Below are 13,984 nucleotides of genomic sequence, written 5' to 3' on the forward strand. Positions count from 1 at the left end.
GGGGGGTCAGTAACACCTGGAGGGCAATAGAGCAGGCAATCCAGGAACCGCGATCCCCCTGTACTGACCCCTCATTCGCTCAAATGGGGCGTATGTGGTTCGTCAGACAGTCCGAGGGTCGCATTTGACATCCTGTCAGCAGTAGCAGTATTTAGCGGCGGCAAATTAGACGATGCGAAGTCCCGAAACCATCATTGAAGAGGTATCTCAGATCGATCTCATTCTTGGTCATATCATTTTCCAGAGATATCTCCATAAGAAAGCGCCATTCACAGATTATTCCAACCTAGATCCTGCAGTCTCCCCGTCTCCCCGTCCCCTTCCCCTCCCCCTGTTTGAAAGCCAAGTGTGTGCCAGCGCCAATTCATGCAATTTGAATGCCGGGATGGCAAAAGTTCTGATGTGGCCGTTTGTTTTTTTGTTGTATGATTTTATTGATTTTTACTGGTTTCGTTTCGTCGTTCACTTGTGGAAGGACTTGACCTTCTCGATCTCATCATAGCTGCCCATGAAGATGCCGGAGCGGTCGTGGATGTGCTCGGGCACAATCTCGAGCATGCGCTGCATCTTGCTGTTGACAGCCTGGCCACCAGCTGTCGAGAGAAAAGGTCAGCGATCTTGTTAAAATCAACCTGGATGCACAGAGAGAAGATCTTACCATTCTCAAACACCATGGCCATGGGCGCGCACTCATACAGAATACGGAGCTTGCCCTTGGGGCTCTTCTTGTCGGCCGGGTAGGCAAAGATGCCGCCGTAGAGCAGGGTCCGGTAGGCGTCGGCAACCATGCTACCGATGTAACGGGCGCTGTAGGGCTTGCCATTGGCCTGTGCCTCCTTGAGGGAATTGAAGTACGCCTTGACGTTGTCCTCCCAGTAGAGCGAGTTGCCCTCGTTGACCGAGTAGATGGCGCGCGACTTGGGCAGCTTCATGTCCGGGTGGGTCAGGATGAACTCGCCGAGGCCGTTGTCGAGCGTGAAGCCGTTGACGGAGCCGCCCTTCATGGTGATGACCAGCTGGGCCGAGGCACCGTACATGGTGAAGCCGGCTGCCAGCAGCTCGGTGCCGGGCTTCAGGATGTCCTCCTTGGTGCCCGTGGAGCCCTCGGCGAGCTTGTGAACGCCGAAAATGGTGCCGACCGAGACACCGGCGTCGAGGTTGGAGCTACCGTCGATAGGGTCGCAGGCGACGGCGTACCGAGCGTCCTTGGCGTCCTTGAAGTAGATGACCTCCTCCTCTTCCTCCGAGACCAGCAGGGAGACCTTGCCGGACGACCGCATAGTGGCAATGAACAGATCATTGGAGATGACGTCGAGCTTCTTCTGGTCATCGCCGGTGGTGTTGGACGAGCCAGCGAGGCCGGTCAGGTTCACGAGGGTAGCTCTTCGGATGTAGTAGGCAATCTGCTTGAAGGAGAACTGGAGGGCGTGGCAGAGAAGCCTGTTATTGCAGCTGTCAGCTGGAGAACTGTGTAGGAAGGGTGGAGGAGGAGCCTACGTGAAGTCACCGGTGGCCTCCTTGTGCTTGACTTGCTCCTCCGTGAGGAAGCGGGTGAGGGTCTTGATGTCGACATTGATCTGCTCGGGCATAGCCGCCTGGTCACCGTTGGTAGCCATCTTGATGGTTTGTGGCGGGGTATCGAAAGGAAGCAGAAGGTAGAATCAGTGCTCTAAACGCAGAATAGTGTCCAAGAATGAACAGAACGGGCACGCGGACGCTGGACGAGCTCTCCCGAGCAAAGTATCGGGAGGATGGATCGTGGAATGGTGGGGCTAAGCAATTGTCCGGCTCCAGATAGGGCAATCAATGTCAGGCCGACGTCACAAGAGGGCAGGGAACGGACTCTTAGGTGGATGAATCGTGTGCAAGTGGTATCGTTCCAAAGGGAAGGGAAAAGAGGAAATAGAAAGAGGAGGGCGCTAGGTTTTCTACGATCGTGACGGGGCAAGTATATCTACTCTGGGGGGGGCCTTTACAGTTACCTAAGGATTGCCGATGTCGAGCAGACCATCGTCAGTTCGTTATCCAGGCGACTGACTGCCCCTCTACGTGTGCCGGAGGGCCAGGCACGGGGATTGGATCGCCGGTAGAAGAACGGCTATCGATGGCTGCGAAAGGGATCCATTCCGACCCAGGTACCGTAGCAGCTTGGCGGGACCAGCTTGTCGCGCTGTCCGGCCGAGGGGAGTTGGGGAAGCATGGAGCGAAAGAGGATTTCCCGGGACGCCTGGCCTAGGTCACGCCTCCACATTGTCCCGAAACAGGGTGGGACCTGGAAAGCTTCAAGCAAGTCTTTCCGGCAATGAGAGGCGTGGTTTGCAGATAATGGGGCACGATAGCTCGATCCATGGCTCCGAGGGCAGAATTGGAGATGATAAAAGCCCCCCGTCGACGATAAGAAGGATTCGTAGTCTATGTGGTCAGGAGTAAGGCAAGGAGGCATCAAGTCTTCGAGGTGCCGGTGTCGTGTGCAAAACCAGCCGAGAGAGCCGTGGCAAGATTCTTGCTTCCGTGTCATTGCCAGATTGTCTGATGCAGGTGTGGTCAGGATCGGATGGCCGGAAGCCAGCCGGTCATTGTTCAGGAACATGGCCTCGATCGAGGTCGCGAGAGTCGAGTTGTATTCATGTGCGCGGGTAATTGTTCCGACATGGGGATTGGGCTGATGAACGGATTCGTCTCCCAGCTCCAACTCGAGCTCAGGGCTGGCTCTGCGGGGGGAGGGAGGACCAGGAGATGGAGGGGTAACTGCCTACCTAGGCACTCCGTAAGGTAGCTGTGGCTTGCGTCCAGGTCCCAGCTGTGGCTCGGTTTCGTCCTTCTGTGGCGTGCGTCTTCTCTTGTCGCCTGAAATTCTAGGTGCTCATCAGCAGCCCTTTGCTCGGGCGGTCATGCGCCAGTGCCAGGGCCTGGTGCGGTGTCATTTCCCAATGGCTGGCACACGCTAAATACCTCGGCATGTGAGAACGCGACTCCAGTGCTGCCGAGATAATTGCTTGACTCCATCAGGCCAAAGCCAAAAAAGGTGCGCCAAAGCACCGCAATCACCCCAAAGGAGACATCAGATTTTGGCTCGCTCTCCCTTCGAGACACTATTCGCACCGAAACACCCAGAGATACCCCCTTTCTTTACTGTCAAGGGATTTCCGGCTTTCAGATTGTTCTCAATATAAATACGAGTTATTGTACAATCACACAGGCTTGTCACCTCGACTATCTTCTCTCTCTCTCTTGCCTTATCTCTCACCTGTTCGCGATCCCCGCACCCGGCCAGAGCTTCCGCCCATCCTAAATCCCCGGATTCAGTCCCCTACTTGTACTTTAGCCTCCGCGCCTCCAACAGACAAGTCATCTGGACGACCTGCGACAGCAGCAATCCAACCTGATTGTCACTTCAAAACCACCCTTCCCTTCGAGACAGGACCTTTTCAAATCCACACAAACACGAGAACAAATTGCCCACCATGGTTGCCGACGCCCTCATCTACCACCCTAGTGTGTCGCACTACCTCAAGTTCATCGCGACCACCATGGGTCGCGACAAGCTCATGCGCACCATCCAGTACTTCGCCCGCTTCTACGCCTGGTACCTCCTGCGCACCAACGCCACCGCCACCTCCATCGCCCCCTGGAACGCTCTCAAGACCCAGTTCGGCCTCGTCCGCAAGGCCCTCCGCGCCGGCAAGAACGTCGAGCACCTCCAGGCCGCCGCCCGCGCCGCCGACGCCCGCACCGCCGACCCCGTCGTCCGCTACGCCACCGTCGGCCGCCAGCTCGGCTATGCCGGCTACCTGACCTTCGACCTGGCCACCCTGCCCAGCGCCCTCGGCGTCCGGCCCTCCGCCAATGCCAAGAGGCTGCAGCGCGAGGCCTACCGCTTCTGGGCCATGGGTATCTGCTGCAGTCTGGTCTGCCAGTTCTACCAGCTGTACGTCCTGCGGCAGCGCGAGGCGCGTGTCGACCGCAAGAACGGCGAGGGCGTCGTCGAGAGCAAGCGCATTGTCATGTGAGTTACCAGCCGAGAGCGAGCCTTGCACTCACAAAACGATCGTTGTACTAATCATGGCTGAAATCCAGTGAGCGCGCCGCTGCCCGCACCCAGGTCATCCAGGACCTGTGCGACTTGACCGTGCCTACCTCCGGCCTCGGCTGGATTGCTTTCGACGACGGTGTTGTCGGCCTTGCTGGTACCCTCAGCAGTTTGATGGGTGTCTACGCCCAGTGGAAGAAGACCGCTTAAAGGGAAGATGCTCGACGGCGGACGGATCAGTTACCGGCTGATTGATTGAGTGTGGATGACTTGAGTACTTGGGCAATATGCTTCTGAAAGGCTCTTGCCATTGGTATTTCCACCTGTCTAAAAACGAGGATCTTATGCCATCACTGGCAGGAGGTTATTCCCGAGGAGAGAGACTTTTCGCAATGATTGGGTGGGATTTTGCATCTGCTGTTTGCATTGTAGGGTAGTTCGTCAGCTCTTGTGTTTGAGCTTTATATCCTTGGAATGTTTCTCTGGTTTCTCTGCTTCTGCGCAAGGCGAAATGGACATTGTTCTGCTTCTTCCGCAAAACCCAGTGACAAGATTTCTGCCATTTCTGGACGATGTGAATCATGAAGAACATGCATTGGAAAAGGAGACGCAGGAAGGATACGGAAGAAGGGCAGAAGCAGACCACGATTGCTGCGAACCAAACAGCATAAAAGGACGGAAAGAGATAAAAAAAGACAAAGAATGCATCGTGGCATGTAAGTCCCTTTCCCCCAACGACCTCGTTTGTCCAACTGCACCTCTCGTCCCTTTTAATTCAGCTCAACGTTGGTCTGGCGATGCACCTCGAGGCTGAGCCTGGCAAAGGGGCTCCGCTCGCGCAGCACCCTGCTGTACCGGAAGAAGACCCAGGGCACCGCGCAGAAGACCACCGCGACGCTCGCCAGCGCCGTCCCGGCCAGGTTCGCCCCGAGCGCCGCGTACATGGCGTGCGCGACGAGGGGCATCAGCCCGCTGACGACGGCGCGGACAAAGGCCAGGCCCGAGAAGGCCGAGGCGCTGTACAGCAGGTACGAGTCCGACAGGTAGCCGCTCAGCACGTACGCGAGCTCGTTGACCGCGAAGCCGACGGCGACGAGCGGCGCCGTCGGCGCCAGCCAGTGCGCGTGGACCGCGGGCGGGACCGTCCAGGCGAACGCCGCCAGGCCGACGGCCAGGGCCGGCGCCGCGAGGGCGAAGCCTATGATTTTGTCTTCCCTGTGGGAAAGACGCAAAATACAATCGCGTGAGCAAGCTTAGGAATGGAGAGATCAGGATGTAAGAAAACACTTACGGCTGGATGGGTTCGTTCTTGGCCTGCCTCGCCTTCACGGCCTTCATGTCCCACAGTCTCGGGACGAAGGTGAGCATCGTGCCCAAGGCGATGGCCAGGAACGGCAGGGAGGCCTGGGTGCGCGTGAAGCCCAGGGAGGTGTATATCGCGGTCAGCGCCTCGGTGAAGAGGTAGATGATGCCCCATGAGACAGCAGAGATGGTGGCGATCATGATCACCAGGGGTTCGGTGACAAGCAGGGTGACTGGCCTGACGACCACGATGTCCACCAGCGACCGCAGGTCGGGCGACGAGTCTGGGTTATGCCACCCCAGGTCGGTGATGCTGGTCTCCCTGCGCAGCTTGTCGATCTGCCGGCGGAGCAGCATGCTCGGCCGGCTCTCCCTGACGAACAGCAGCGCGACCAACAACAGCCCCGTGACGATTCCGGAGCTGTAGAATACCCATCGCCACGCCACGGCAGCGGTGATGTATGCAGCGTATATGGGGCCCATGCACAGGCCCACCGTAGTGCCGACGTTCCAGCCCAGCACGATCCAGACCCGTCGCTCGGCATTGAAGATATCCTCGATGCTGCCGGCGATGACGACCGAGGGCACTGCAGAGGCGAGGCCCGTTACGAAGCGTCCGATGAATATCCCCGGCACTCCTGCCAAGGGGATGACGACGCTGAATATGGAGAACAGGGCGCAGGAAACAAAGTATGGCCAACGACGGCCGAAGACTTCAGAGAAAGGGGGGATGAGACAGCCGCCTATGGCTTGGCCGAGTTGGTACCTGGGCCGGGTTGGTCGATATTTGGGGTTTGTATCACAGGAGCGATGAGTGCTCCGGAAGATAGAGTAAACTGGATGTTGGCTTACATGAAAGTGAATGCAATGAGTGAGTGAACCCTGTCGAGGCCGAGCTCGGGACCAGCCGTGTCGGCCACAGACGCCTGTTCATGCGAGAGTCGCTGCGTCAGCATCATAAAGGCAGTGGTGAACAAGTCTTCTCATCCTTTTAGGGATGTACACATCAGGTTTTCTCTATTCTATGCCTTGATCCTGTATTTGTGTGCCCGATATGGTGCGCTGTGAAGAAGGCTAGGGGGTCAACACTTACACCGGTTGTGCTGATAACAGTCCTGCAGGTTATCTTGTTAGTCTGTACTGGCGACGAAGAAGACTGCCACTTTTACATACGTGTAAAATTCCAAAGCTATTATGACGGCCGTATCGAAAGCCTTTCGGGCTGTCGACCAATTCCTGGGGTGGGTAGTAGCACCGGTGACAAAGTACAACAGACCATCGCTTCTCCTTTCGAGCCCGTAGGGAGCCAACTGCAACTCATCGTGGGCCTCAACGCGGACATGGTCCCGGGAAAGGGTCTTCTCGTCGTCACTGCCAACATTAGACGGAGACTGTCGAGACCATGGGCTCTCATCAGACTTGAACGTTGAGGGAGCCATGTCGAACACGGTGAGCAGCACACGGGAGGCAGGAAGGTCCCAGCTTGTAGCTTTTTCTAGCTATAATGACAATGCAAACTCTTTGCATATGCGAGTCTTACCACAGAGTTACCCAATTCGCCTCCCAGTCTAATACGATCACTGCTTTTTTCTTTCCCCCCTTCCCCTCTACTGCCCCTGCCCTCGATGGCCGGGTTGCATCCACCACGCATGAGCACGATACTAGTGCTCACAGTCACATCGTTTCGAAAGTGTCGAGAAAAAGAAAGGACGGAAGGTGAACACTAACAAGCCTACTTCATCACCGTCTTCGAGGTACTCCATTCGGCATCGCATTCCGCCGCGCTGGCGAACAGAGGAGTAACACATGCACTTCCTATATGTCAGATTCTGCGTTGTACTTTTGATAGTGTTATTTCTAGATTTCTAAGCATGGTTTACATCAACTCGGCACAACGCCGGTACGGGATGCGAAGACGTCGTTTCACTAACACAAATTGCAGGCTGAAATTGCAGCCCCTTGTCAGGTACCCGTCACCGGAGTTCCGAGTACAGCTCGCTACACCTCCACACATGGATCTCAAATAAGCCCTTACAGAGTACGTGCATTGATCCTTGTTCCTGTTTGTCTTTGTAAGTGACTGGGTTGGACTACCAGACCTTTGGGGTCCAAGCCCATCCCAATCCAGTCACCTTGCGTATTCATCCGTGAACCTCTCACAGCCCTCACTTTGGAAACCATTGGTAATTTTTCCTCCTGGCCAAGGCTCCAGAGGACCAATGTGTGCCTAGTGTAACGTTTTGCAGGCCAGAGCGGAAGCAAGGCCGCGGGTGTTGTAAGCCTTATGAGGTCAAACACTCCCCAATCTCGGGATTCTATTGGTGATGCATCAAAACCGGCACCTCTTGCATGCGGCCCAAACTCGGCCCCCATTGTAACCCCGTCGTAGATTTAACCAGTTGCGGCGCTGCGGCACTGAGGGCACTGGCCCTTGGCGCTGACATTGCGGGACATGTGCGGGCCATGGGGCATGCCTGTCATCAGCTAGCGATGACGATGGGATACTGTCAGCTTTCCACAAGTGGGCTTGGGCGAAGCACGGAGTAGATTTCTAGACTCTCTGGTCCTCGGACCCCAGAGTATGAGTCCAATGCGAGCCTTGACCCTCATCTAGCTTGTGATTCGTTCAAGCCAAGCCTGCTTCAAATACATGCACCTGATCATGTTGCCGGAAGTGGTCGGCTCGTCGGCTGGATAACGCACTTTCAGGGGCCTTCATGAACGAAGGGCCCTGGTGACTTGAACTCGACCAAGAGGGATCAGTATAGTTGACGGAAGGTCATCAGAAAATACCTCAATATTAGCAATGGATAGGCTTGCCATATCCTTGCCCTGCAAATTCGGAAGGGTTATTCCACTACCTAAAATAGATGGACTGGATGGGATGGATAGTCAAGTACTTCTGTTAGCAGCTCGTCAACTGATCTGACCATCACTTGCTCGGCTTCCCTGTCACATATCGTATTACGGGACGAGATCAATACATGTACCTTTCTCCGAGTAGGGGAAGTGCTCTCAAGGGGGTGTATCTACTCGCAGCCCCTATACCATACTTAAAGGGAACGTGTTAAAAGTGCTTCTGCTCAGGAAGAAACCCGCCATTGCTCCAAGACACCATTGAACAACAAATGCAAGAGCAGTTGCCGAGTCTTGGAGAGGATCTCGATCCCAGTTAGCTCGAGAGCTCCTGCCGTCCTGCTTCGTTTCCGTCCTTGCAGCAGAGTCGGGAGTAAGATGTCAGAATAGGAACACCATAAGACCGAAGGTCAGCCCGCCCCTACAAGAGCTGGACTGCGCTTGCGTTACTTTGATGATGATATACTGCATCTATTATGCATACGAAATCCGGCAGAATGGATTCACACAGCAGCAATAAACCCCAGCGGCAGGCCGGCATGGATGCTGTATGCAAGGACACCGTCCCGGCGTTCTGGGGACGTCCAGACAAGACGGGAAGCGCATTTGATTTCAGAAGTCCGAATAAGCCCCTTGTTTACCTTTTCCCCCTACCTTTCTTTAGAGCAGCACCATAAAGTACTGACTTGTTCCCTCTACTATGCAGGCGATGTGATCACTACCCCCTCACTCGGCATGCTCGAGGCCATCGCCAAAGCAACCCTGCATGACGATGTCTACGCCGAAGATGAGACGACCACGCTCTTCGAGCAACGGATGGCCGAGCTCTGCGGGCACGAGGCGGCCGCCTTCGTGATCAGCGGGACGATGGCCAACCAGCTCGCGCTCCGGTCGCTGCTCGCGCAGCCGCCGCACGCCATCCTCGTCGACTCGCGCTCCCACATCGTGCACTGGGAGGCCGGCGGCGTCGCGCACCTGAGCGGCGCCATGATCCAGCCCGTGCGGCCCCTGAACGGGCGGTACCTGACGGCCCGGGACGCCGAGAAGCACGCCGTCGTCACCGACGACGTGCACAAGGCGCCCACGCGGGTGATCAGCGTCGAGAACACCGCCTCCTCCTCGGGGGCCGTGGTGCCGCTGGCGGAGCTGCGCGCGCTCAAGGCCTGGGCCGCGGCGCGCGGCGGCGTCGCCGTGCACATGGACGGCGCGCGGCTGTGGGAGGCCGTGGCCGCGAGCGGGACGCCGCTGCGCGACTTTGCGCGCTGCTGCGACGTCCTGACGCTCGACTTCAGCAAGAACCTCGGCGCGCCCGTCGGGGCCATGGTCCTGGGCCCGGCGCGGCTCGTCGCGGCGCTGCGGCGCATCCGCAAGAGCATCGGCGGCGGGCTGCGGCAGGCCGGCGTGCTCGCCGCCGCGGCGCAGCAGGCGGTCCTCGAGAACTTTGGCGAGGGCCAGCTGGACACGCGCGGGGTCCTGAGGCCGAGCCACCTGCTCGCCGAGCGGATCGGGTGCATGTGGCTCGCCAAGGGCGGGAGGCTGCTGCGGCCCGTCGAGACGAACATGGCCTGGCTGGACCTGCGGCGGGCTGGGGTGAGCGCCGCCGAGTGGAATGCGGCGGGCCGGCGGCACGGGATCAAGCTTGATGGGAGGAGGGTGGTGCTGCATCACCAGATCTGCGAGGCCGCTGTTGTGAAACTAGGGGTTGTGATGGATGAAGTCTTGCAACGGGCTTGCAGCGGCACCACACCAACTCCTCCAGCATCGACTGAGAAGCCTCTTCAGCTGGCTAGGCTTTGAAGCTGGGAGATGACAAGATCTTCATGGCACGACTCTCCTGAAGGAGGGAAAGGTGCAAACACCTTGTGACCATGTTTTAATTATGGACGATGCATGAGCAACTGAGGTGGACAATTTCGAGTAACGTTCAAAACGAAATTGCCATATCACTTCAAATAGTTGGGAGGTTCGTAAGGAGATTCCTCAATGCTTCCAATGCATACCCTTGCCCTGGATCTCACGAAGGGTTATGCCACTATCTAAAACCAGTGGGCTACGGATAGTCAAGTACTTTCACTAACACCGTTCCAACCAATTTGAGCATTCCTCAGTAGATGAGATTGGTTCTTTAAAGTTGCACCGGTGTTTTAGTGTTTTGATACCGACCAGTTGAGAGTGTTTTCGAACCCTTCAATAATTTCATCGTATTAGAGTCTTCTGAGCTTGATATGCTAGTGAAATTCATCGCACTTCATGTGTGTCATAGGCTCGTTTATTCCTAAGCTTTCGGGTGGAAACCCATCGCAAACAAATTTAAAAAAAAAAGCTCATGTCCACTCAATTCCACGGCTCCGAGGTGAAACGCTCCGCGTCAACTTCTTCCTGCGAGCTGTGGATTACCGAGTCGGTCCGGAAACGCTTGTGTCGTCCAGAGTATCCGTCTCCGTCGTCTCCATCCTCCTCAGAGGAAGAGACCGAGAAGTGCCTCTTGGCTTCAGTGGAGACCGAACCATTCGTATCGTCCTCAGACGAGACTGAGAACAGTCTCTTGATGTCAGTCGCAACTGATTCGTTCTCATCCTCTGTGAGATCTATGACGCCACCACTCTCAGGTTCAGGGGTTACGAACATAGACTCGCTCTCCGCTCGGAACAGAGACAGAGGGGATGAGGCTGCAGAAGGGTTCATAAAGGGAGAGAGGCTTCGACTTGGGACGCCCTCAATGTCAAAATTGAAAGTCGAGCACATCGATGATTCGCGTTTGAAGACGAACGAGCCACTCTCACCAAACTGGATGCTGGTCAGATCCTTGAGTTGTTTCTGCCGGACACCATGAAATCGAGAGTCATCGCTGTCATCACCACTGCTGTCGCCATCTGAGCTCGAGTGCTGCGAGGCATCGTCGGAAATCCCTCTAATATCGTCATCTGAGTCCGTATCGTCGAGATTCATATGGTTGTCAGAATCAGGCTCTGACAGAGGCATTTCATCCTCAGAGTCTGGAATGGACACACTGTGTGTGTCATCACTAGGGGGTTCATCGTTATGGTCTCCTGGCGCGACATTGCCGGTGTTCAGTCCTTGAGTCTCCTCGCTGTACCATCTCAAGACGACCGCCATATCGTCATCAGTAGGAGTGTAGAGATCGTCGTCGTCATTGTTGGTAGCGACGACCGGGAACAGAGGAGCGAGCCTTGTAAGTTCGGCTGCGGCTTGGCGGTTGGGGAGTTTGTGCTGCGTGACGACGCGAGTGACATGCTCTTGAAATGACCAGTCCCAAATAGGCACTCTCTGCCCTCCGCTCTCCTCGCCGGCGCTGGTGTCATAGAGTCTGACGTACGACAACCCGCGCAGCTCAAGAACATTGTCCAGGCCTGAAAGAGTACGCATGTTCCGGAGCGGTCGATAGTTTGGGTGGCCCCGGGTTTCTTTCTCATGAAGGTCCTGAACGCAGTTAGGTTCGTAGATGCGTCTGGTCCGGTTCTCGTCGATGAAGATGACCATGGTCTTCAAACGTTTCATCTCGGCGAGATGGTCGAGCTTCTCGGTGCGCTTGGATCGCCATGCCTCCATTTTACCGCGACGACGTTTCTCCATGTGGCGCTCATTGACGAGGAAATAGTTGCCCTGCCAGAGCAACTCAATATGCTGTATGCGCTGGACCCGGTGGGTGTTGATGCCGGTGCAAAACCGGCCGAGCTCTCCTAGGCTGCTGAAGGCAAAGGTATTGAGGCCGTAGAAGGCGTGGAGGCCAAGGAAGTACCTGTTTGGTCAAGTCTTGTCAGTAGGCTGCAAGGAATGCAAACGTGTATACATGTTCCCGTACCATCGCCTGCAGACCAGGAGGACAGAGAGAACATCGTTCGGCCGGAAAGCGTCGGTGATGTTGCATTCACGAGCGCCCCAATGGAATGCATTGATCATCCCGCTGTGAGTTTCCTAATACTCGCTGTCGGGAGGGGGCCTTGCATCGCGGTCAAGAGGGTCGAAAGAGTCGAGCCGGCTGAGGCAGTGGACCAATTTGTACTTCTGAAAAAGAACCAGCTCGAGAACTCGGCCCAGGCAATTGGCGGGGAGGTCATTAAAGTCCGGGCCCTTTGAGGTCTCGATCTCTGGATCGAGAGAGATCGCATCAAAGGGTGGCGAGGCGTCGTTGTCCACAGGAGATTCGATCATTAAAGACTCTGGATTACCAAGAGACTCTGCGTCGCTCACTGGCTCCTCGATGCCCCCTTGGTACTCTGCGAAGTCGAGGACGGCCTCGGTGCGATCAACAAAGGTCACGTCGGGATGGCGGACATCAATCCTCGTCGACATGTTCTCTTCGCCTTGGGCATACTTGAAGACCACATTCCACTCCCACCCCTCATGCAGTTTACTGTACCAAGTCTGCGTCGCCTTGTCAGTAAATCGCGCCAACGGCGACATATGTGAAACTTACTCGCTCGGTGGGCCGCCGGCGTCCTTGGCCGTCTTGGTCAGCCAGCTGTTGTTGAGCCTGTGCCAGATCGGCTTGAAGTTGGTTCACCCTTGCCTGGGCGTCTTCAAGCTCATTTTGAAGTCGGTTCAGGTCATGCTGCCTAAGGTGAATGAAATGTCAGATTATGCAAGCCATTCCGATGCCGTCTCGGATGACCAGACTTACTGGGCATGAAGCTGCAAAGTGTGGTTCTGTTCCACATTCTCCAACAACTGAATACGCTCATGAGCATCCTCAAGCTGCTCCTCAAGCGAGATGTGACGGTCGACTGGACCGTCAGATTGATGACTATCCGACATCTTGAAGTGACAAAGGTGTGGTGCAAGATGCGTTCGGTGTTTGCCTCAGAATGAAATAGAATTGGGAGAAGCAAGCGTAATCTGGAAGTGCCTACGAGCTGAAGTTGAAGGAGTAGAATCCCTTGACCCAATGGTGTGATGGAGGAGAGAGAAAAGAGGAATGGCCACAGCAGCGAGAGGAAGAGAATTTATACCCCTTCAACGACAGAAATTGAGGCGCAAAAGGAAGGAGCCAAGGATGGCCTAGGTGCGTGGTATAAGGGATATCGGCATCACTTGGGTCGGGGATATGTGAGTGAGGGTATGGAAGTGAGGGTGTGTTGTAAGTGAGGATGTGTAAGTGAGGATGTATACGTGAAGATAGGCAAGTGAGGATAAATTAGGCTGGAGTGACGACGGGATTCATTGATGCCCAAGGGTAGGGTGCAAGGCTACCGTGTGAGAGGAAGAATGATATCAAGGGTGAGTACTGGGACAAGCGACCTTTGTATCGTTGGCAAGGAACAGAAGATGAAGTAAGATTGGGATTGAAGAATTAGCCCTACGCGGCGATGAGCAAGATGAATCTACATCTATGTAGCTGAACGGTGAGTGAGAGATGAAGGAAGTGTCATTAGGTAGGTAGAGATGGGACGGAGGGGTCAATAAAGTTTGTGAATTCAAGGTTCGGTCTCATCTACAGTGGCTGGTGATGAGAAGAGATGATTTCGTCGGATGAACCGCGATATCAGATGACAATGTGAGGAGACTCTAAGCTAGAGGGAGATAATGCCTAGGCTAGGATTTGAACCGAGAGGTACTGATACTCTCAATATGACTGTGGAGGCAGCCGTATGTCTGTAAATATGCCTGCACAGTCGCGGTCAATCGCTCTAGTGTTGTTGAGATAGGAAGGAAGGCTGAGGGTGAGACGGCTGAGCTCAGAACAGTGCGCTGAACAGTTGAACATATGGATTCTTGGGTACTATGTTGCTAGATGAGAGTGATGGCATGGTAGTGAGACTCGAGCTCAATGGACAT

At 55.5% G+C, this 13,984-nt stretch overlaps 5 protein-coding genes across 5 annotated transcripts; 1 reads left to right on the forward strand and 4 right to left on the reverse strand.

Annotated features, from left to right (window-relative positions):
• Positions 1-462: 462 nt before the first annotated feature.
• E0L32_004459 (uncharacterized protein) lies at positions 463-1,616 on the reverse strand (the record flags this gene model as incomplete). The annotated part of the gene is made up of 3 exons (XM_031138872.1): positions 463-593; positions 659-1,440; positions 1,498-1,616. The coding sequence occupies 3 exons, from the start codon at positions 1,614-1,616 to the stop codon at positions 463-465; spliced, it is 1,032 nt and encodes a 343-aa protein (XP_030997190.1).
• Positions 1,617-3,464: 1,848 nt separating this feature from the next.
• On the forward strand, positions 3,465-4,240 carry E0L32_004460 (uncharacterized protein; the record flags this gene model as incomplete). The annotated part of the gene is made up of 2 exons (XM_031138873.1): positions 3,465-4,006; positions 4,078-4,240. 2 exons carry the CDS (start codon positions 3,465-3,467, stop codon positions 4,238-4,240), a joined length of 705 nt encoding a protein of 234 aa, XP_030997191.1.
• A 570-nt stretch (positions 4,241-4,810) lies between these two features.
• On the reverse strand, positions 4,811-6,771 carry E0L32_004461 (uncharacterized protein; the record flags this gene model as incomplete). The annotated part of the gene is made up of 5 exons (XM_031138874.1): positions 4,811-5,228; positions 5,322-6,098; positions 6,185-6,258; positions 6,426-6,447; positions 6,506-6,771. 5 exons carry the CDS (start codon positions 6,769-6,771, stop codon positions 4,811-4,813), a joined length of 1,557 nt encoding a protein of 518 aa, XP_030997192.1.
• Positions 6,772-8,914: 2,143 nt separating this feature from the next.
• On the reverse strand, positions 8,915-9,853 carry E0L32_004462 (uncharacterized protein; the record flags this gene model as incomplete). The annotated part of the gene is made up of 1 exon (XM_031138875.1): positions 8,915-9,853. The coding sequence occupies one exon, from the start codon at positions 9,851-9,853 to the stop codon at positions 8,915-8,917; it is 939 nt and encodes a 312-aa protein (XP_030997193.1).
• Positions 9,854-10,522: 669 nt separating this feature from the next.
• E0L32_004463 (uncharacterized protein) lies at positions 10,523-12,964 on the reverse strand (the record flags this gene model as incomplete). The annotated part of the gene is made up of 4 exons (XM_031138876.1): positions 10,523-11,948; positions 12,132-12,574; positions 12,627-12,765; positions 12,831-12,964. 4 exons carry the CDS (start codon positions 12,962-12,964, stop codon positions 10,523-10,525), a joined length of 2,142 nt encoding a protein of 713 aa, XP_030997194.1.
• Positions 12,965-13,984: the final 1,020 nt, after the last annotated feature.

This window comes from Thyridium curvatum, assembly GCF_004353045.1.
Source record: "Thyridium curvatum strain D216 chromosome Unknown NODE_21_length_474914_cov_86.438106, whole genome shotgun sequence".
Taxonomy (NCBI): domain Eukaryota; kingdom Fungi; phylum Ascomycota; class Sordariomycetes; order Thyridiales; family Thyridiaceae; genus Thyridium; species Thyridium curvatum.